This window comes from Bison bison, unplaced genomic scaffold (assembly GCF_000754665.1).
Source record: "Bison bison bison isolate TAMUID 2011002044 unplaced genomic scaffold, Bison_UMD1.0 scf7180017864384, whole genome shotgun sequence".
Lineage (NCBI taxonomy): Eukaryota > Metazoa > Chordata > Mammalia > Artiodactyla > Bovidae > Bison > Bison bison.
In genome coordinates, this window is record NW_011494956.1 from 8,229,615 (window position 1) to 8,250,931 (window position 21,317).

Here is a 21,317-nt window from a genome sequence, read left to right on the forward strand (position 1 = left end):
TACAGGGTGTTTGTATAGACATATCATTTCAAAATATTGTATTTACAAACATAAGAAGGAATAGCTACAAGAGTTAAACGTAATTGCCACCACAGGGAGGAAGGGATATATAAGGGTCTGATGTTACACTTTGAATTTTAGAACTTTGTTGCCATAATTAAAAAAAAAAAATCAGGGACCCGTGCACTTTAAAAGAGAGAATTTTATGATATGTGAATTATATCTCAAAGTATATAATAATATAATGAACAGACTCTGCCAATTTATAATCTGTCAAGTTTTATTTACCTTTTTTCTTACAATATGCTGTCATTCAAAATATACCTCATAAGTAACTCATGCATACAGTAGGCACTCTATAAATATTTTGATTTAATAATTAGATATTTTTTAGAATGACTAAAAACCCTGATGTAAAATCCCAATTGGGAAGTGCATAATCCCATCATAGACAAAATATATAACTTTACAATAAACATTTTTATAAGAATTTGCCCAAAAGAGGGAACACTTACAATTTAGAAATTAAAAAATAAAAAGTAAAAAGCAGACGAAACACAATACTATTTCAACATGATCCCTGGATTGGTGGTACTTACAGACCAAGGGCTACCCGCACCCTGTGGCCTTAAGACCATCAGACATTCAGTTAAGAAGATAATTGTATATATATAATAACGTCTTAACTGGAAATGCTGCAAGAATATATAAGCAGTACCCTATGAAAAATGTTATCTATATCCCTTATATGAACACAGGAAAAAATTTAAATATATATTTTATTCTATTTAAAAAGTCAATGCTTTTTATTCTAAGCATCAAGAATGAGCAACAAGTAAGCATGAAGTCACTTTTATAGCAGCTCTGCTAAATCCTGGGGAATTCTTTGGGAGACAAGATCAAGAACCTTAGTTCAAAAATATGACAAATCCTTACATTAAAAGGTCTTTCAATGTTTACAAAAACAAAACAGGCTGTGACCAAACATGCTAAAGAATTATCTTCTAAGTCCTTATTTTGAGTTAGCTTTATAACTAGGAACATTCACTCCAACTTGAAAAAAAATTACATCACTACTGTGATAATAAAAAAAATAAAAGCCAATAAATACCTCATTTCACAGAAGCAGTTGTGCAAACTTATAAACATAATCAAATACTCCATAGCTATAAAATGAAAGTCTACTAACTATATTTTTCAAAAGCTATATAATTCTATAAAAATTTAAATATGTGGACTATCAATAAATGAAAATGTATATATAAAATACTATTAAGTGAAAAAAAGAAAAATTAAAAGATATAAAGTGATTACAACCATGTAAAAGTAAATATATTACAATAACAAATTCACTGAAGTGAATTTAATGTATAGACCCATAAATAGATTCAAATATTCATTAGAGCTTTATCTTTGCTGCTTAAGATTATAACAAAAGAACAAAACAGAATACTGTTTTAGGCAAACCTATATTTTGAAACAACAATACTGAACTATATGTAAACTCCTAAAACAAAGATTTTTAAAAACGTGACTTCTGTATCTCAAGTGTGTCACATGAAAGATCAGTCCACCTTTGCTGATCTTCATTTTTACAAAACCTTCTGGCAATAGTTAAGACAGTTCTAACTGCACTTCTTAAGCAGAAAGGAAAAAATTAAGCACTATTTAAACAAGAAAACTAAATAGCATGCTAACAAAATCTATCTACTCAATCTGTTTTACTCCTGCAAAAAGCCACTGACAGGTTTTAAAAAAACTAATCCTATATACATACTTTACATAACATATATTTATGCTATAAATATTTCAAAGAATGGCTTTTACATAATTCTTTATTTCAATATATATCTTATTAACTTAATTGTAAGTTATGCAAATGCAGTCTTTTAGATTTATAATATTGAAAATTATTCTCTACACGATTTAGAAAATGGCTAATTTCTTGGATAAAACATAGCATATTTTGAAGTCCGAAAGCCAAGTAAATCCCTTATTTCATTTCGGAACTTTGACAGATCTTGGCGCAGTTCGTTTAGATTTTCCACAGTGGCCTGATCTGTGCTTTGCATCTTCTGTCTCATGGAAGTCAAGTAGCGATGCACCAGACAGCACATCACTTTCTGGTAGTTTTCATCTCTCTTTTGCTTCAAGTTTCTCCATTCCTTCAAAACAAAGTGATACGATACTAATAACGTACGTAAGAAAATACTTAAATGAGGTGAATTTTTAAAAAAGTTTACAGATACAAATATATATTTGTAATGCTTTATTAGATGATATTTTTTAATATTCAACATGTTTCAAATAAATATGCCCTGCATATTTGTTTTACTCACTTACCTGTATGCTTATCTTAGTTTAAAATCCTTAGTTTATAGTAGGGATTAGCAAACTTACGACCCACAGGCCAAATATGGCCCACTTCTTGTATCTGACGGCCTATGAGCGAAGAGTGGCTTTTATGGATGAACATGTGTAACTAACTTGATGATGGGGAAAACTAACTTTGAACCCTGATTAAACAAAATGGGTTATTCCAAAATAGAATTCCACTCTTTTCATTAATGGACCTATATTATATATAAAGAAGTATTACTCAATTATTGTTTTATTTTTAATTTCATCAATAAAAGTTTTATGGAAATTTGTTTTCTCTCTTGTTATATTACTACCCACATAAAATCTGTAATTTTGTCATGGCCCACAAAATCTAAAATATTAATTATCTGGTCTTTTACAGAAAAGGTTTGCCAACTTCTGGTTTATAGCAACATGGATTGAATTATTCATATATTAAACAACTTTCAAAAAGAATGAAATATGCTGACAGGCTAGATATCTTGAATATTTTCCTTGTTCTAAAACTGTGAGATGAGAATTCATGAAAAAAAAATCACACCTCTCTTGCATTTTCAGTAAATATTTATTGAAGCCGTACTTTATGATAGGTTCTATGCCATGCATTAGGGATACAGGATTAGCCCGTTTTCTTAAGCGGTTTTGCTAATTCCTTTATGACTACAACAAATTAGTATAAAACAGCATAAATCTTAGCCCTTAGGACTCTGTATATTTATGCTTTAGGAAACATCTGAAATTATGAATTATTAAAATTATCATGTTGCAGTTCAAACATCTAACTTCTTACCTTCAAGCTGTTCTGCCGTTTAACCTTGCCTTTTGATGTATGAGAGCAAATCCACTTACTCAGGCTACTAATCATATAGCAGATAGTCTTTGGCGAAGGAATGATGTTGAAAGGTGGGGGTAATGTACATTTGTCATCAAAGTAGCTAAGCCACAATTTTGCTCGTGCAAACTTCCATTCTTTGTCTTCATGATTCTATAAGAGGCAAACGAAAAACTAACACAGGATATGATTAGGCATGCATACACACGTACATACATGGTGGGACTGGTATGCACTGCTTAAAACTGTTCAAATGTTTCCACACCTTGGAGGTGAAAACTTTGTTCCAGACTTGCAATTAATATACATTATTTACATTTTAAAACGATTTACATTTAATTTTTAAAAGATACTAATTCTTAATTCTTTTAAATCTTTGGTTGTCTTACCTACTATATACATTTGGTATGACCTGAAGAGAATATAAACATTTTATAAGAATGAATACTTACTGCTATCAACTGAAAACTTTTATGAAGCATTGCCACCAGCAGCTTGGTAAGTACTATCACAACCACAACGTTGTATGTCCCAACAATAACAGCTCCGACGAAGGACTGTAATTCTTCTCCGTAGCTAAATCTTGTGACAAAGATTGCCACATGTGCTAAGGAGAAAATATACCAGAACAAAGCAAAGCAAGTGCCGATGAACCTGTCAAGACAATTATATTTCTATTTGAAAGGCATTCTAAGACGCTATTTAGCAAAGATAAAGAATTTATTAATACAACATTACATAAAGAATAGATATTTTGTAAAATAACTAAGGATGGACCCAGCATCACAGATACTATAAACAAGGAAACAAACTCAAAAGGAAGACAAACCATTTCTGTTTAATCTCTTACTACTGTTCTTTCACAACACAGCAGCCTATGATCCTATTAATACTTAAGAGGACCGTGCCACTTCTTTATTCAAAAACTTCAAATGGCTCTCGAGCTCCAATGCCCAAAGTCCATACAAGAGCCAACAAGGTCCTATGTGATCCTATTACCTTTCCTTTTTCCCCTTCCTTTTTTTCTTTGAAGTATAGTTGATTAACCCCACCTTCTTCTCCCCTTTGGTAACCATAGGTTTGTTTTCTATGTCTGTGAATCTCTATCCTGTTCAGCATATGCATTCATTTGTATCATGTTTTAGATGCCACAATACATTATATAGTATTTGTCTCTGACTTATTTCACTAAACATAGTATTACCCAGGTCCATGCACATTGTTGCAAATGGCAGAATTTCATTTTTATGGTTGAGTAACACTCCAGTATGTGTGTGTGTGTGTGTGTGTGTGTGTGTGTACACACCCCATTTTCTTAATCCATTCATCTATTGATGGTCCTTTACCATAGGGCTCATATACATTGGCCTATATCTACTTGTTTTAAACTGACAGTCATTTAAGTTCAAACACATTCTAAAAGATCTACACTTTTTGTACCCACTCACCCACAGTTTTTGATGTCATATTTTACATCTTCATGATTATCTCTCAACTGTTTACTGTATTTATAGTTGCTTTTATATTTTTTCTTTTAATCTATCACTTTTTAAAGTGATCTTCAATCCTTACTCTATACCTGCCTTTCCTAGTGGGATTTTCCCTTTCCTATAGATTCTTATTTCTTTTCCATTTAGAGAAGACCCTTCAACATTTCTTTTAGGGTAGGTTCCATATTGATGAATTCTTTTAGTTTTTGATGCTTTGTTATCTTACTATTCTAAATGATGATCTTGCTGGGTAGAGTATCCTAAGTTATAGGTTTTTCCCTCTCAGCACTGAATAAATCATGACTCTCCCTATCTGCAAAGTTTCTGCAGAGAAATCAGCTGATAACCTTATGCAGTTCCCTTGTATATGCCTCTTTTTCTCTTGATGCCTTTGGAATTCTAACTTTTGCTACGTTACTTATGATATGTCTTGATGTGGGTCTGTTTGGTTTCCTCTTTCTTGGGACCCTCTGTGCTTCCTGTACCTGGATATCAGTTTCCTTCTTCAGGTTTGGGAAAGTTTCTGGCGTAGTGTCTTCAAATACATTTTCAATCCCTTTCTCGCTGTCTCCTTCTAGAACTATTATGTGAATGCTTATTTGCTTAATGTTATCCTAGAAATCTAGTGGACCGCTTTTACTTTTTTTCCCTTTGTCTTCCTTTCTGCTGTTCTGATTGGGTAATTTCCATTATTCCATCTTCTAAACCACTTATGAGTTCTTCTGTGTCACATAGTCTGCTATTTAGTGTTTTTTTATTTCAGATATTGAATTGCCTATCTTTGTTTTAATATTTATAATTGATTGATAATGTTTTACAATATTGGTTTGATTTCTGTCATACATAAACATGAATTAACCATAGGTGTACATACTGAATTGCTTATTTTTGAGTATTTTTTTATATTTTCTAGTTCCTTGCTAAAATGATCTTTGTTTAGGTATGTTCTCCTGATGTAAACTAATTTAGTTAGGATTTTTATTACCAATGATTTGAATTCTTTATCTGGTTAATTATTTCTGTTTCATTATCTTTTCAAGGTTTTTCTCTTTCTCAAGTAAGAGTAGTTCCTCTGCCTTTTCATTTTACTTAACTTTCTCTGCCTCTATGAATTTAGATGGAACAGTTGCCTACTGTGGTCTTGAAGAGGTGTTCTTATGGGTGTCCCCATAGGATTTGGTGGGATGGCTGGATTTGATGCAAGACACCAGTCTCTCCTCAGGATGTGCTGGCAGCTCTCACCTTGGTGGGGGGAATGGCTGGAGATGGAAGGTCTAGAGCCCATGCAGGGTGTGAGAAGGGACATCTCTCTGCTCAGTGGCCATCACCGCCCTGTGGTCAGGGGTGGGATCTACTCCCAAGCTGCTGGAGTAGAAGCCCTGAGAGTCAATCTGGAGCTGGATCTGCTCCTTTTAAGTGTGTGTGTTTTTTCTTCCCCCCACACCAGGATCTTTGCCCCAAAGGAGGGAAGTGCTGAAGCAAGTGGGGCTCGTGTACTTACAGAGTCCCATGCGCTACCTGTCTTAAGTGTCCATGGCTCCATTCAGATGCGGCCCATGGTTGTGTTTCTTCCCTGGTCATGGCCACTGAGTGCGGCACTGTGGTGTGGAGCGAGTGGGGCCAGAGCATTCACTCAGATTGGATTTGGGCACACAGCAAGGTGGTCACAGGAAACCCAGCAACTATGCTGCTGTCAAAACTATGGATTGCTTCCAGAGTGCCCCTGGAGTAAGCTGCAACAACAGCGACTACCTCCTCCCCTGGGCTACACTCCAGGACTGAGTTGCCTCTGTGTCTGAAGAGTCTTTTCCCAGGTCCTGATGCCCTAGATCCAGGGACACGCTGTGAGGTAGAATGAGCAGCGCTGGGGTATTCACTCAGTTCAGGCTGGGGAGAGCAGTGAGCTGGTCAGAGGAAACCTGGCAGCCACTTGGGCAGACCTCCCTCTGCCCTAGCCAGGGGCAAGCCAGCACCTGCACTCCTCATGAGTTGGAGTCCAGGCTTCTCCAGTCTTTCTATGTGTCCCAGGGATTCTCCAAACAACCAGCTAAGGCAGCTTGTCTCCTATGCATAAAACCCAGACTAGGAGAGTCTGTGACTTGACCCACTCACTCCCCAGGGTAAGTGTCCACCTGTGTAATCTCCCTTTTCCTTTGAATCCCCCCGTAGGGGTACAGGTCCTCATCAATCACCTTCTCATCCTACCCAATTACCTGTGTACCTTTCTTACAGCCTTGGTTGTATTGGAGTCCTTCTGCCCATTTCTAGCTGGCTTTCACTGAGAATTATTCCACATGCAGATGCATTTTTGATATGTTTGTGGAAGGAGGTGAGCTCCATGTCCTCTTATTCTCCCATCTTGATCTGCTTTATTCCCCATTGAAAATTTAAGTATTAGTTGCTCAGTTATGAGCAACTCAGTCATGAGCTGAGTCGTGAGTTTTGACCCCATGGACTATAGCCTGCCAGGCTCCTCTGCCCATGGGATTCTTCAGGCAAGAATACTGGAGTGGGTTGCCTTCCCTTCTCCAGGGGATATTCCCGACCCAGGGACTGAACCCAGGTCTCCTCCATTGCAGGAAGATTCTCTACTGTCTGAGCTACCAGGGAAGCTCAATTCCGTATTACCTTCCTGAGTCAATCTACAACTCTTCCTCTGATTCACTACATACCATCTAGACTTCTGGCTTTTCCTTGAGCATGCTAGTTACACTCTCATCTCAGGGCGTTTGCCTTTGCCATTCCCTTATCTGCCAGATCTCTTCCTCCAGATTCTTCTTCATGACTTGATCCTTCACCAGCTTCATAGCTTTACTTGAATGTCATCTTTTGTGAGGGCTTCCCTAACCTCCTATCTAACTAAAGCTACACACCCTCTTATACAAAAATCCTCCTTGGCCCAAGCTTTCCTTGGGCTATTGGTCCTTATCAATATTGTATAATATCAGTTCAGTTCATGTCCGACTCTTTGCGACCCCATGAGCTGAGCACATCTGGCTTCCCTGTCCACTATCTCCCTAAGTTTGCTCAAACTCATGTCCATTGAGTCGGTAATGCTACCTAAACATCTCATCTTCTGCTGCCTCTTTCTCCTTTTGCCTTCAGTCTTTCCCAATCTTTCTCCAAAGAGTCAGCTCTTCCCATCAGGTGGCCAATACTGCAGCTTCTGCTTCAGCATCAGTCCTTCTAGTGAATATTCAGGACTGATTTCCTTTAGGATGGACTGATTGGATTTCCTTGCAGTCCAAGGGACTCTCAAGAGTCTTCTCCAACACCACAGTTCAAAAATCAACTTTTCAGCATTCAGCTTTCTTAATGGTCCAACTCTCACATCCATACGTGACTACTGGAAAAACCATAGCTTTGACTACACAGACCACTGTCGGCAAAGTAATGTCTCTGCTTTGTAATATGCTATCTAGGTTTGTCATAGCTTTTCTTCCAAGGAGCAAGTGTCTTTTAATTTCATGGCTTATTCTTATTTTTACTGCCTGTATCACCTCACCAGGAAATAAACTCCATGAGAGTAGCTTCTGTTCACTGATACTTCATTTCTTTAGCACTTAGAACAGTGTCTGGCATATTGAAGGTGTTTGTTGTTGATGAGTATCAAATGATTCATGACAAGTAAGTATTTCTTATTCAAAAGGCGTATCTTAAAGAAAATATGAAGTTCTAGTTCTATAGGTATGAATTCACACGTAACAGGGCAGAAAGAAATATGTTTACTAAAAATTTAAAAGACACTCACGAATGGAAGGTGTCATTGCTTTGCTGTTCACAGAATATGCCTACACAGTCCTTCTGTTCTTTGGGAGTGTAGCCTTTATCATACAGTTGTGTCAGCCCAATTGTGAAAGAAAACAAAACAAGAAGAAACATTCCAAGAAATTTTCCAAAATCTTGTAACATCTGTCCCATTGAAATCTGTGGAAATATTACATAGATGTTCATTAAAATCATCTGGAAAACAAAAATATGAAAAACTAAATGACCAGGCAAGAAAATATATGATCCACAAGGCTATTCCTCTTTTTCCCCTGTGAGATATTTGGCACTTTTAAACATCAAAAACCCAGTTACCAGACAAAAAGCCATTCTGATCATGCCAGCACTGTGAGTGTTAGATGGTACATTTCTTGAATCTGGACCGAGTCTGCAGAAGATAGTCTTGCTATGAAGGCAGAGGAAAAGGCATGGAAATGGAAGAAAAGGCCTAATTTGCAAGTGATGAAAGGAAAATTTCTTGCTAAAACCTAAAGGGAAATAAATGCTTACATTTATAGTTTCGTAAAGTTTACAAATACAAAACCATTTTGACATTAAGTTTTCAAATTTTGTAACCAATTCTAAACCACTTCTTAAAGAACAGCATTTCCTCCTTGAGGACTGACCTAATCTCTGTTGCCAGGGTGATGAATTTTCATTTGAGGTCTATTAAGAAAAAAGTATATGAGTTAAGTCAAATGAGAGGGTCTAATATTTGTATGTGAGTATCTTTTGTAATTTAGATATGTGTAGCGCATCTGGCAATGGCACCCCACTCCAGTACTCTTGCCTGGAAAATCCCATGGTCAGAGGATCCTGGTAGGCTACAGTCCATAGGGCTGCCAAGAGTCGGTCATGACCGAGTGACTTCACTTTCACTTTTCACTTTCATGCACTGGAGAAGGAAATGGCAACCCACTCCAGTGTTCTTGCCTGGAGAATCCCAGGGATGTGGAAACCTGTTGGGCTGCCGTCTATGGGGTTGCACAGAGTCGGACACGACTGAAGCAACTTAGCAGCAGCGCATCTGGAAGCTTTATTCAAGCCTAATTTCATTCTCCTTCAATACTCTTTCAAAATCTGGGGAATAGGTGCTTTTCATAAATTCCATACAAATTTGGAGACTAATTTAACATAAGCTTTTGACCCTGAAATTCTATGCCTAGGAATTTAGCCCATAGGAAGTACACAAAGATGCATTACATACAAGGATTTTCAGTGGAACATTGTAGCAAAAATTAGAACATTCTAAAGCTGTTGTTACAAAGAATGGAGTTCAATGTGGTGACGTAGAAAGGTACCTAGAAAATATTACGTCAAAAAAAGCAAGGTACATGATAGTATTATAACAGCTATTTTTTAAAGAATAGATCAAATATATTTTTTCATATAGATAAAGTTTGATATGCACAGGAAATTCCTGAAAGTTTACACAAGAAACCATTAACAGTGCCTACCTATAGGACTAGCGGTGTGGAAGGCAGACTTTCTCACTTTACACTCCTTTGAATCTTCTTTGCTATATGCATTTTTTAAGATAAAAAAAACTTAGTGTTTAGAAATAATCCTTCCTCAAATGTAACCAGGTCAAATTTATATAGTTTGTTAATCCAACTTCAAATAAAATTCTGAACTGCCTCAAGCCTGCCAACATAACATATGCCAGTTGCCAATGTTACAAACAGTAGGAGCAGGCAAGTGGCCAAGCCCCTCCAGCCTACTAAAGGGAGCCAGCTAATTAAGTAGAAGAGGTGCTAAAATTTTCAGGCACAGCACAAGCTAGTGTTTCAGGCAACTTGGAGTGGAGAGGTCCACCAGGCCTGATGTCTGTGCATTTGATCAGCATGTGCTAGTTTTCAAAATCTCATGCTTCCCTCACTTGGCCCTCTTGCAAAATTCTGATGGAAGAAACAGAGAGCTTTTAGAATTGGAAAGCTCAAACTGTGTGAGAAAGAGAAGAAATCCATTTCTCTCTTCATCAAGGATAGCTTTATTATGTCATTTTGGAAAGAAATCATTTATTCAGATTATAAGTGCTTAGAATAAAGCCATGTCATGTTAGTAGAGAACCTAATAATGTGTGACTGTTAAGAATACAATAACTGCTTTAGATAATGATAGAAAAGACTAAATTTGAAGAAAATTTAGACACTGAGAGCTTAAAGGTAATTTCAAAAATTAAGTCCGAAAGTAAAATTCTTCATTTAATATTACTAAGTTTTAAAGACAAGTGTAATTCAATTTCACTATCAAGATGAGCAATAATTGATAAGAACACCACAAACTTCATGACTTGTTTTTTAAAAACATGATATTAATCCTTGTATAAGATGGAAGAACCAAAATTACCTACAGTGGATATCATTGACGTGGACATTAGCTTGAATATGTGAAAGGCAAACATGAAAAGTAGTAAACTAATTTTAGTCTGAGAAATATTACAAGGCTTATTTGTAAAAATAACAATCATGCTTCCTTAAATATTTATTTTATTTATTTAAAACTACTTAGCAGTTTTACTTGAGAAATGTGAACAGTAAGTAGTAAAAAACATAGTAATATAAAAATTAATATTGAAATTTATACAATAGTATACACAGAAAAATATTTTCCTAGTAATCAGAAAAATGGAAATTAAAGAAAACTACTACGATAATAGAAGGAAAAAGGAGAACACTAAAGCTATGAATGTGATGAACATATTCTTTTTTTGTGACTGAAAATTAATACATCCTTTTATATACAAATACCGAGGCACCATGAGAATCCTATCTTTTAATAGGTTAATACTACTTTTAAGATGTATTATCTAGGAGCCCACCAAGGCTCTTTTGTCCATGGAATTCTCCAAGCAAGAACACTGCAGTGGGTAGCCATTTCCTTCTCCAGGGGATCCTCCCAACCCAGGGACTGAACCTGGGTCTTATGCATTACAGGCAGACTCTTTACCATCTGAGCCACCAGGGAAGCCCAAGACATCCTTATGTGTGCTCTGTCACTCAGTCGTGTCCAACTCTTTGTGACCCCATGGACTGCAGCCCACCAGGCTCCTCTGTCCATGGGGTTTTCCAGGCAGAATACTGGAGTGGGTTGTCATTTCCTATTCCAGGGGAATCTTCCCGACCCAGGGATCAAACCCAAGTCTCTTGTGTCTCCTGCATTGGCAGGCGGGTTCTTTACCACTGAGCCACCTAGGAAGCCAAGACATCCTTATGAAATAATTTAACATAAGAAAAAGCCTCATGTACAGAGCACTATGTAGAATAGCAGACATATGCTAAATGCCTGATAGAGGAAAGAGTTGATATCATTAGGGTGCATATCATGTGTTAAATTTAAAAAGTTGTTGACAAGAATTACAAAAATAACTTCTAGTCATTCTTCCAAATCTTTCTTGAGACAAACCCATAATTATTTGCAGAAAAGTTCTATCTAATCAAGCTGCTGCTGCTGCTGCTAAGTCACTTCAGTCGTGTCCGACTCTGTGCGACCCCATAGATGGCAGCCCACCAGGCTCCCCCATCCCTGGGATTCTCCAGGCAAGAACACTGGAGTGGGTTGCCATTTCCTTCTCCAATGCATGAAAGTGAAAAGTGAAAGTGAAGTTGCTCAGTCATGTCCGACTCCTCGTGATCCCATGGACTGCAGCCCACTAAGCTCCTCTGTCCATAGGATTTTCCAGGTAAGAGTATTGGAGTGGGGTGCCATTGCCTTCTCCAATCTAATCAAGCTATTCATGCCCAAAACGTCCTTTATATCTGTCAAAATAATCAAAGTGGACTACGTTTTTCACACCATATACAAAAACCTGAAGCCATAAAACTCCTATAAGAAAACACAAGTATGCTTTTTGTCACTGTATGCTTTTTGTCACTGATCTTAGCAATACATCTTTGGATATGTCGAATGGCAAGGGAGGCAAAAACAAAAATAAATGGAACCTACTGAAACTTAAAACCTTTTGCACAGCAGGGGAAACCATCAACAAAATTAAAAGCCAGCACACTGAATGGGAGAAGATATTTGCAAACAATGTATCTGATAAGGGGTTAATATACAAAACACACAGAGAAATTACAACTCAAGCTTCCTGACTCTCTCTAAGCACCCCCTCAGTCATGCTCCCAAGTCCTTTGTATGTAATCTCTATATTTTTCACTTTATACCAATATTTATGTTTGTCTCTTCTAAGAGTCAATCACTGCTGAATCAGGATCATTTTATATGTCCCATACAGGATAATTCTATGACCTTGATTTGCCTGCTATAGCTCCAGTTCAGAGCTGTCGTCCCAACTTAGTAATGAAAAACATCTTTTCATTCTCCAAAGTGTCTCTATAAGAATAATAAATCATGGTCATTCTAACTAAGGGAGAGAACTAGACTCCTACTATATAATCAGTTATAATAAAAGTCTGTCAGCTTCTAAATCTACAAAAATTTGGAAGGACAAAATGTTAGTGATTTATGTTAAATAATGTTAAATAATGTTAGTTATTTATGGAGATAAATTTAACAGACAACTGCAGGAATCACATAAAAACAGTATCTGATATAGCAGGTTATGTATGTAAAGAAAAAAGTTACACTTTAGCTAAAGTAGTTAACTTACTGTCAATTTTCCTCACAACTGGGTCAATCTATTTTAAGTGAGTTCCTGGCTTATGATTAACAAAACAGAAAAAAATGTTTTACAAATCTTCTGCACAAAATGATTTAGACTTCTTTCTTACTAATATGTTATACAAGTCTGTCATGTTAATAAGACTAGTCTGGAAAACAAATGTCTTCATTGGAGAAATTTTAAAAATAAACACCTGAAGATAGGACTCCACGGATTCCTATTCAATTTCTATTTTTCATCCTCTTTCTGACTAACTAGACCTTAGTTTCTCAGGGGCAATATGTTCAATTAAGGGCTTCCCAGGTGGCACTAGTGGTAAAGAACCCACCTGCCAATGCAGGAGACATAAGAGACACAGATTCGATCCCTGGGTCGGGAGACCCCTTGGAGGAGGGCAACCCACTCCACTGTTCTTGCCTAGAAAAACCTACAGACAGAGGAGCCTAGTGGGCTACAGTCCACAGGGTTGCAAAGAGTCAGTCACGACAGAAGCAACTTAGTACAGCATGACACGGCACAGCATGCTCAATTAAAAAAGTACTCATCTCTTCAGAGACACAAATAGCCATGTGACCCTATTCTGGCCAATGAGTTATAAGTGAAAGTATCTGGTGGGCCTCGAGGGAAAATAACTGTCCTCTTATTGAAAAAAAAAAAGACAGCAGGCTCATGCTTTCTGCCTTTCCCCTTTTCCCTGCTGAATGCAGACTTGATATAATGACTTGGAGCAGGGAGCCTGCAACCTTGAGCAGCAGTCATACTCTAAACAAGTTTATACATTTGCAAAACTTATCAAACCATCCAGTTAGGATGGGTGCATTTTACTGTATGGAAAATGATACCTTAATAAAGATAATTTTTATTATTTATTTTTTGGCCACACCCCACAACACGTGGGATCAAGTTCCTTGAAAGGGATCAAACCCACACCCCCTGCAATGGGAACAGGGTGTCTTAACCGCTGGATCACCAGGGAAGTCTCGAGATAATTTTTAAAAACTCATTTGCTGGACTAGATCGTAACCTTTTAATATATATTATGATTAACTTATAGACCTTTTTAAAAAAACAGGAACAAAATAAATATTTGTTAGCTTGACTTTAATTATTTGTTAATTCTGTGGCTATTTGAACAATATAAAGTACTCTGCTGGAGGAGGAAAAATACACACCACAGTTGAAAAGACAAATATCCATTTATGCAGTATTTGTACACACATCTGCAGTTCTTTTGGGAAGAGATTAAGTCAGGAAGACCTGACTCAACTGTTATCAGAAAAAGAAACAAATAATTTACCAAGAAATACTAATATACTTTCTCCTATTTAACCCCTCGTAAAAATCTATAAAGCAGTTTCCAGTATAGAAACCTGGTGACACCACTAGGTTTTAGCTAAGAAACAAACAATGTGCGTGTAAAACACTGCTGACTCCTGGCTAAAACATTTATACAAGATACTAGCGGCAAAATTAAACCGAAATAACATTTAAATAATAGACAAACTAAACCAGTACTTCATAAATCATGTTTTGGAGAAAAAAAAGAGACCTGAGCATGTTTCATGAAAAATGGGTATGATGTTAATTGAGGCGATGATAGTTTGAACAAGGTTAAACAAGTTTCGTTACTTCTTTCTCATAGGCTTTAATGTCATCATGTGTACTGTGAATTCCCGAAAGAGGTTATATGGAATGCAGTGTGTCCCAAACTTATTTCAGTCAGAGCATCTCACAGGACTTGGCTTGAGGGAGCCACATTTCAGGAAACACTGTGAAGGATGACAGCACAAGTCAAATCAAATCAAATTGGGTTTTTCCTACATATTTTGTTTTCATATCTCTGTTGGAGAAGGTAATTATGCATTTTATTTAAAATATCTTCTTTAAAAATATAAAAAAGAATCTAAATTGTTGGTAAATTTTGACTTAAGAAAGATTGAATATTGCTCAGATATCCAGACTTATAAAATAACAGAGTATTATGTAGAGCTGGTCACAAGCAGAGTTGACCCCACCTTTCAAGAACAACCAACTACTAAAATCTACGGGGTACATGCAACCAAGTCTGAGTCCTTTCTTTAGTGTAAAGAGACTCAGAATTTATCCCTGGACTCTCTCAATAATAATCATATTACTTTGAATAAATAAAAGCTTGATTTCCTTAACTGTAAAAGTACCATAAAGTGTAAAGCTAGACTACGTAAACTATGAAATTTTTAGCTCTAAATATGTTATTTTCTGGGCTTCCTTCATGGTCCAGTGATTAAGAATCTGCCTGCCAATGCAGGGGACACGGCTTCAATCTCTGCTCCAGGAAGATCCCACATGCCAAGGAGCGACTAAGCCTGAACACAACAACTGGGCCTATGCTCTGGAGCCCAGGAGCTGCAGCTACCAAGCCTGCAAGCCGCAACGACTGAGACGGTATGCCTAGAGACTGTGTTCTACAACCAGGGAAACCACCACAGTGAGAGGACCACACTTCTGCAACTACAGAGTAGCCCCTGCTTGCCACAGCTAGAGAAAAGCCCGTGCAGCAGTGAAGACCCAGCACAGCCAAAATAAATAAATCCTAAAGAAATTAAATATGCCCTCTTCTAACTTATTATGTTTAATAGTTATTAAGTAATGTGAGGGAGTATTTTATGAAATATAACTTATTTTCAAAACCATCATAAAGTATGAACTCTGCACAATATTTCCCTTATATTTGTCACTTAAAACTCCAAATGTGAAGTTCATCTTGGTAAAAAGCAAATTTTTATGTCCCTCTACTGTCTGAAGTATTTATTTCAAATACATCCATGTTTGTGGACTTGGGAAAGAGGGACAATGGACCACAACTTAATAAAACTCTGGATACCTAAAAGCAAAGGATTGTCATTCAGCCAGAAACAAAGCAGATGAACACGCTGTTACTTTTCAACTGTTAATTATTTTCAAAAGCAAAATTTAGTTTTGACATCATGAAAAATAATATTCCAGTGGACAAGAAAAAGGTGTAGTAGCTTTAACAAATATTCTTTAAGAAACTGTAACTGCTTACCTGTAATGGACCCAAGATAGAGCTTGTTGTATACATAAAAAAGAGACGAAGATAACTCAGAACGTTGGCAAATGCAAAAAGTCCCTCTGCCACCAGTGTAGGGTGGAACGCATCCCAGTCCTTCCGATCCGCAAAATCATGAAACTAAGATTAGGAGGAAAAAGCCAAAGGTAAGTGGCTCTCTCAACTCAGGAAAATAAAAACAAATACTCTGACCGTTTAAAGAAAACCATATTGTGTCTCCTTATGGCAGAACTCCATTTATGTTTCATAAACTTCTCTTTTAATAGAAATAACATTGTTTTAAATAAATAGATAATTTCTACACATGTGTAGCAATATTGTGTTCCATGAAGAGCTTTTCTCAGAAATTCTCAGGCTTTAAAAGACGAAATAATTTTTTAAAGACAGTCATTAAACTTTTTATGAATGAAATTTTTGCTAGTCTTTCTTAAATTCCGCAACACAAGCTTGAAATTCATTAACTTTCACATTAAATTAAGCTAGCTACTTGACTCAAGATTCTACAATGTGCCATAGCTCTTCTCCCTTCCAAACAAGAACAAAAAGGGTGCATTATTATACCTGGACACCGAGTAACCACATGTTTCAACTGCCTGGGACACTCCCAGATTACATACCAGTTTTCCTGGCCTAATTATTAATTGTGCTTTTCTTCATTTGTATGTCTTAGTTTGAAATAATAAAATTATATGGGTACCCTCCTTCTATAGGGTAGTCTAAGAGACCAGTCTAAAAAAGGGACCAGTCTAAAAAAACCAATGACCATCAACCTCTCTATCCAGCCGTTTCTCTATAAGTGATCAATTTTTATTTTCTTAATAACCTCTCAACTCTGGTCATTGAACATACCTAATAAACATGTTCTGTACTAATACTCAAATACACGAATAGAGTTTTTAATAAAGTGGTATAAGAAAATCAGTTTGTTTTCTCTCTAGTCTGTAAATTAGCCAAAACTCAAAAAATATTATATAATAGTTCCTTGAATGTGACACCTCAGAATTCTAAACTCAGGTGTAAACAAAGATAGTCAACATAATTTCTGTTACCTTTCCTGGACTTTAAATCAATCTTTATAAAAGTAACATTGTAAGATGTCTATAAGGTTGGATTTTTGTCAAATTTTAAATATAAAACTTTAGGCATCAGGAAATAATTAAATTTACATCACTTTTTAAGCTATGGGAGATAACCGTCATGATTTGGAATGTGTAAAACACTATAATGAGTTCCATTCAGATAAACTTTTCCCTGGTAAATATGACCAATTTAAATAACTTTGTGTTCTCATTTTAAGTAATAGGTAAATGAACCTAGCTCAGATATAAGGAATTGGCATTTGGTAGAAAGAAAATGCCCGGACAGACCTGGATTTAAATCCAGTCTTGGTTTCTTACTGTGTGGTCTTGGACAAGTTACTTATTATCTCTGAGCTTCCTTTTCCTTATTTGCAAAATGGGGATAAGGACATCTGTCTCATAGAATCCCTGTGAGAATAAAATGAGATAAAGTATAGCAAGTATCAACCAAGGTACCTGGCATATAATAGGTAACCAACATTTAAAGGTAATTAACACCCTTGAAAGTATTAGTAAGGAAGGAAACAATGGGCACTATTTCCTTGCCAAAGATAGGTTTAAAATGAAAACACATCAGACACAGATTTGGGCCAAAGTAACTCTGAGATCCATAGCTAAATATCTTGGGTTTTTCCTCAATAAACTTCACTTGTGCCTTCAACTGACATAGTTAATAGTCACCTTGTTGTGAGCCACCACTTTGAGGGCAAAGGTTGCCAAATAAAGTGAATTCATGACAAAACTGAGCTGATTACGAGATTCTTCTAAAAAGTCTTCCAACCCTTCATACCAGAGTCTTTTAATGTCTGACCATATCATTCCTAAAAAAAAAAGAAAAAAAACCTCAGATGATGCTCTCTTAATTCAATAATAAACTAAAAAGATATATTAAGATTCAAAGTATTAAATAACATGTATCATCTGTAGCCTTCTTAATTCAATAATAAACTAAAAAGATATATTAAGATTCAAAGTATTAAATAACATGTATCATCTGTAGCCTTATTCAGAAGAAAAAAATAACATTCAGTAAAAAGTTCTTAAAATTTCAAAGAAAAGGAATCTTAAGCTTCATCTGACAATATCTTTCCCAGACAGGGATTTTAATAAATGATGTGAAATAAGCATAAGAAAACAAATAAATCGTTGTTAAATGTCCCCTCCCCAAAGGCTCAGTTCCTGATTATTTTCTTTTCTCTATCTACACTCACTCCTATAGTGACCTCATCCAGTCTGGTCTAATGGCTTTAAATAGTATCTATGTGGTAGACTTCCAAATTTTAAACTAAACTTGTATTTACACAATAATAAGTATCTCTAAACCTCCCTCCTAAACTTAACTTGCACAGGTAGTTGGCTACTCTAAATCTCAAACTGGATGTCCCAACATGTCCAAACTGAACTCCTAGTCTCTGCTCCCAGGCTCACAGCACTTGAAGACTTCCGTATCTCAGCTGATGGCAACTCCATCCTAGATGCTCACTCTAAATGTCCTTGCCTCACCCTTGACTGATATTCTCTTAAACCACACATTCAATGCAATAGTAAATCCGTTGGCTCTATTTTCAAAATATAGTTAGGAAGTAACCTTTCTCACCACCACTTCAAATTCAAGCCACTATCTTCTCTGGCCTGAATGTCTGAAACAACCCACTTGGTCTCCCTGCTTCTACTGTGTTTTTCCTGAAATCTATTCTCAACACAGCAATCAGAACAATCTTTAAAATGCAAGTGTTATTTCTCTCATCAAAACCCTGTAGCAAGTCCCAGAGGAGAAAGAATTAACTGCAGGACAGAACTCTTTCCCCATGGGAACAAAACCTCATGTTATCATTTATTAAAGTGGTTTCCTTGGAAACGTATAAGGAAAGTATGGAAAGTCAGCTGTGTTCAACACTGTTATAAAAACAATCACTGACTGGGAAACTGCATAAGTGGAATCATAGACCCCAAAAGTATACACAAACAGGACTATATAAAAACATGTTAAGAAACACAGGTTTCAGCTTCTCTGTGCGATGTTTCTTTAATTTGAAGTGTGCCTGTAGCGGGAACTACACTCTGCGGCTTTTTAAGATATCCTGATTTATAAGAAATCCTGCCAGTTTTCAGGCTTCTCTGGCTGGGGTAGCCCACACCCATGAAAATGGCCTCATTCCACACAACTGAGTGTGCCCTCTATGGGGCTAAGAAGTCCCAGTCTTTTGTAAGAACTGCCAATAAAGACGTATTTGAAGCTGTCATGCTTTATTTCCTGCCTTATATCCTTCTACAGAGCTAAGTAAATCTGGTGTCAGGTTTCTGCCTGTGGTGTCTGGCAAGTGTGACTGTTAATAAGAACCTAAGACCACTGCTGCTGACTGTGCATAGCGGGCACTGCACACTGCACCTTCCCTCATGTCTCCTTTTATTCAGAGTCAAAACCAAATTTTTTACAACGGTCTCTGAGGCCCTACATTACCTCTCCTCTTGGATCTCCTCTCCTCTCAATCTTTCCTTCCACTACCCTGGTCACACTGGCCTCCTGTCTTCCTTGCTGTTCTCTGAACACCCAAAACTCCCAAATGGGACACTGGCTCTTCTTCCAGCTGGAAGCTCCTCACCCAGACATCCATCCTGCATCTTTGCTCACCACCTACTCTGATCGTCCTATTTAAAATCGCAAATTTATGCCTGTCACTCCCAATCCTCCAACTCTGCTTCTCTTTCTTTTCCCTTAGTATTTATCACTTTTAAACAATGGACATAGTTTCTTTATTATGTCTATTAACTGACTATCTTTCTCCCACTTTGGGTAAAAACTCTTCAAAAGTAAGAATATTTATCAACCAATGTCCTTTATGTCCTAAATAGTGCCTGATACACAGAAGGTGCTCAAAAAACTTGCTCAATGAATAAATACACATAAATAAATACCAACCAAACCAAAACTTCCTTCCTCTTCTTTGGCTAGAAGTTTCTCCAGTTTTATATTCCTAGGAGTACCAGAGAACAGTACAGCAATCGAGGATTGCTTTACCATACATTCCTCCATTAAGATATTTTTAAGGAGAATGTAAAGTGACTGCAAGGAGATCAAACCAGTCAATGCTAAAAGAAATCAACCCTGAATATTCATCAGAAGGACTGATGCTAAAGCTCCAATACTTTGGCCACATGATGCGAAGAACCGACTCATTGGAAAAGACCCTGACGCTAGGAAAGACTGAAGGCAAAAAGAGAAGAGGGCAACAGAAGACGAGATGGTTAGACAGCACCACTGACTCAATGGACATGAGCCTGAGCACGCTCTGGGGAGACAGTGGAAGACGGAAGCCTAGCGTGTTGCAATCCGTGGAGTCACAAAGAGGTGGACATGACTTAGTGACTGAACAACAACAAATGACAAAAGAACAGAGTGCTACAACCTACATATGGGTGAAGATCAAGTTAAGCCATCAGAATCATCCTCTGGCTTACCAGTAGATAGACTAAGTCCCCTGGGAAAAGTATTTTGCGGGTATTCTTGAAAGACTCTGTTCATAATATCTTAATTATATAGAACATATACTTTATGTACAAGATCATTTTTAAATATCTGCAGATCTGACACAGAAAATACATTTTTAAAAATTGACCTGACACAAAAAATACTTTTTTTAAAATTCCATTTGGAAGAGCTTCTATTTAAAATGAATAGGGACTTCCCTGGTGGTCCAGTAGCTAAGAGTCCGTACTCCCAATGCAGGGGGCCCAGGTTTAATCCCTGGTCGGGGAATTAGATCCCACATGCCACAACTAAAGATCCTTTATGCTGCAACTAAGAGCTGGCACAGCCAAATAAATATTTTTAAAAACTGAAAATAATATAAATAAAAACTATCAAAAATGTTAAAGCAAATAACTTACATTTTATTAACCCAAACACTGTAACACTAAAACACTAAACTAAGATGCTTACAGAAATAAGTGTTTTATTTCTGTAAAATGCAATATTATACCTCAGTGGAACTCTTGACAAAAATTACAACATGGATTGGATAAGATTTTGATTTTAAAAAGGCAGATATATGAAAGAATATTAAGTACCACTGACAGGTATTTTCCCATCTCT

At 36.7% G+C, this 21,317-nt stretch overlaps 1 protein-coding gene across 9 annotated transcripts in view; it reads right to left on the reverse strand.

Annotated features, from left to right (window-relative positions):
- Positions 1-265: 265 nt before the first annotated feature.
- Positions 266-21,317, reverse strand: part of TRPC1 (transient receptor potential cation channel, subfamily C, member 1) — a 60,867-nt gene continuing 39,815 nt past the window's right edge. For 7 of the 9 annotated variants that reach the window (XM_010858147.1, XM_010858144.1, XM_010858152.1 and 4 more), the window contains 6 exons: positions 17,906-18,045; positions 16,122-16,265; positions 8,435-8,646; positions 3,646-3,847; positions 3,152-3,346; positions 266-2,165 (listed from right to left, as the gene is read on the reverse strand). In XM_010858147.1, the coding sequence (XP_010856449.1) occupies positions 1,938-2,165; positions 3,152-3,346; positions 3,646-3,847; positions 8,435-8,646; positions 16,122-16,265; positions 17,906-18,045 (1,121 nt within the window). In that variant the 3' untranslated portion in view covers positions 266-1,937. The remainder of the gene's footprint in view (positions 2,166-3,151; positions 3,347-3,645; positions 3,848-8,434; positions 8,647-16,121; positions 16,266-17,905; positions 18,046-21,317) is intronic. The other 2 variants (XM_010858148.1, XM_010858145.1) reach the window with 1 other exon arrangement.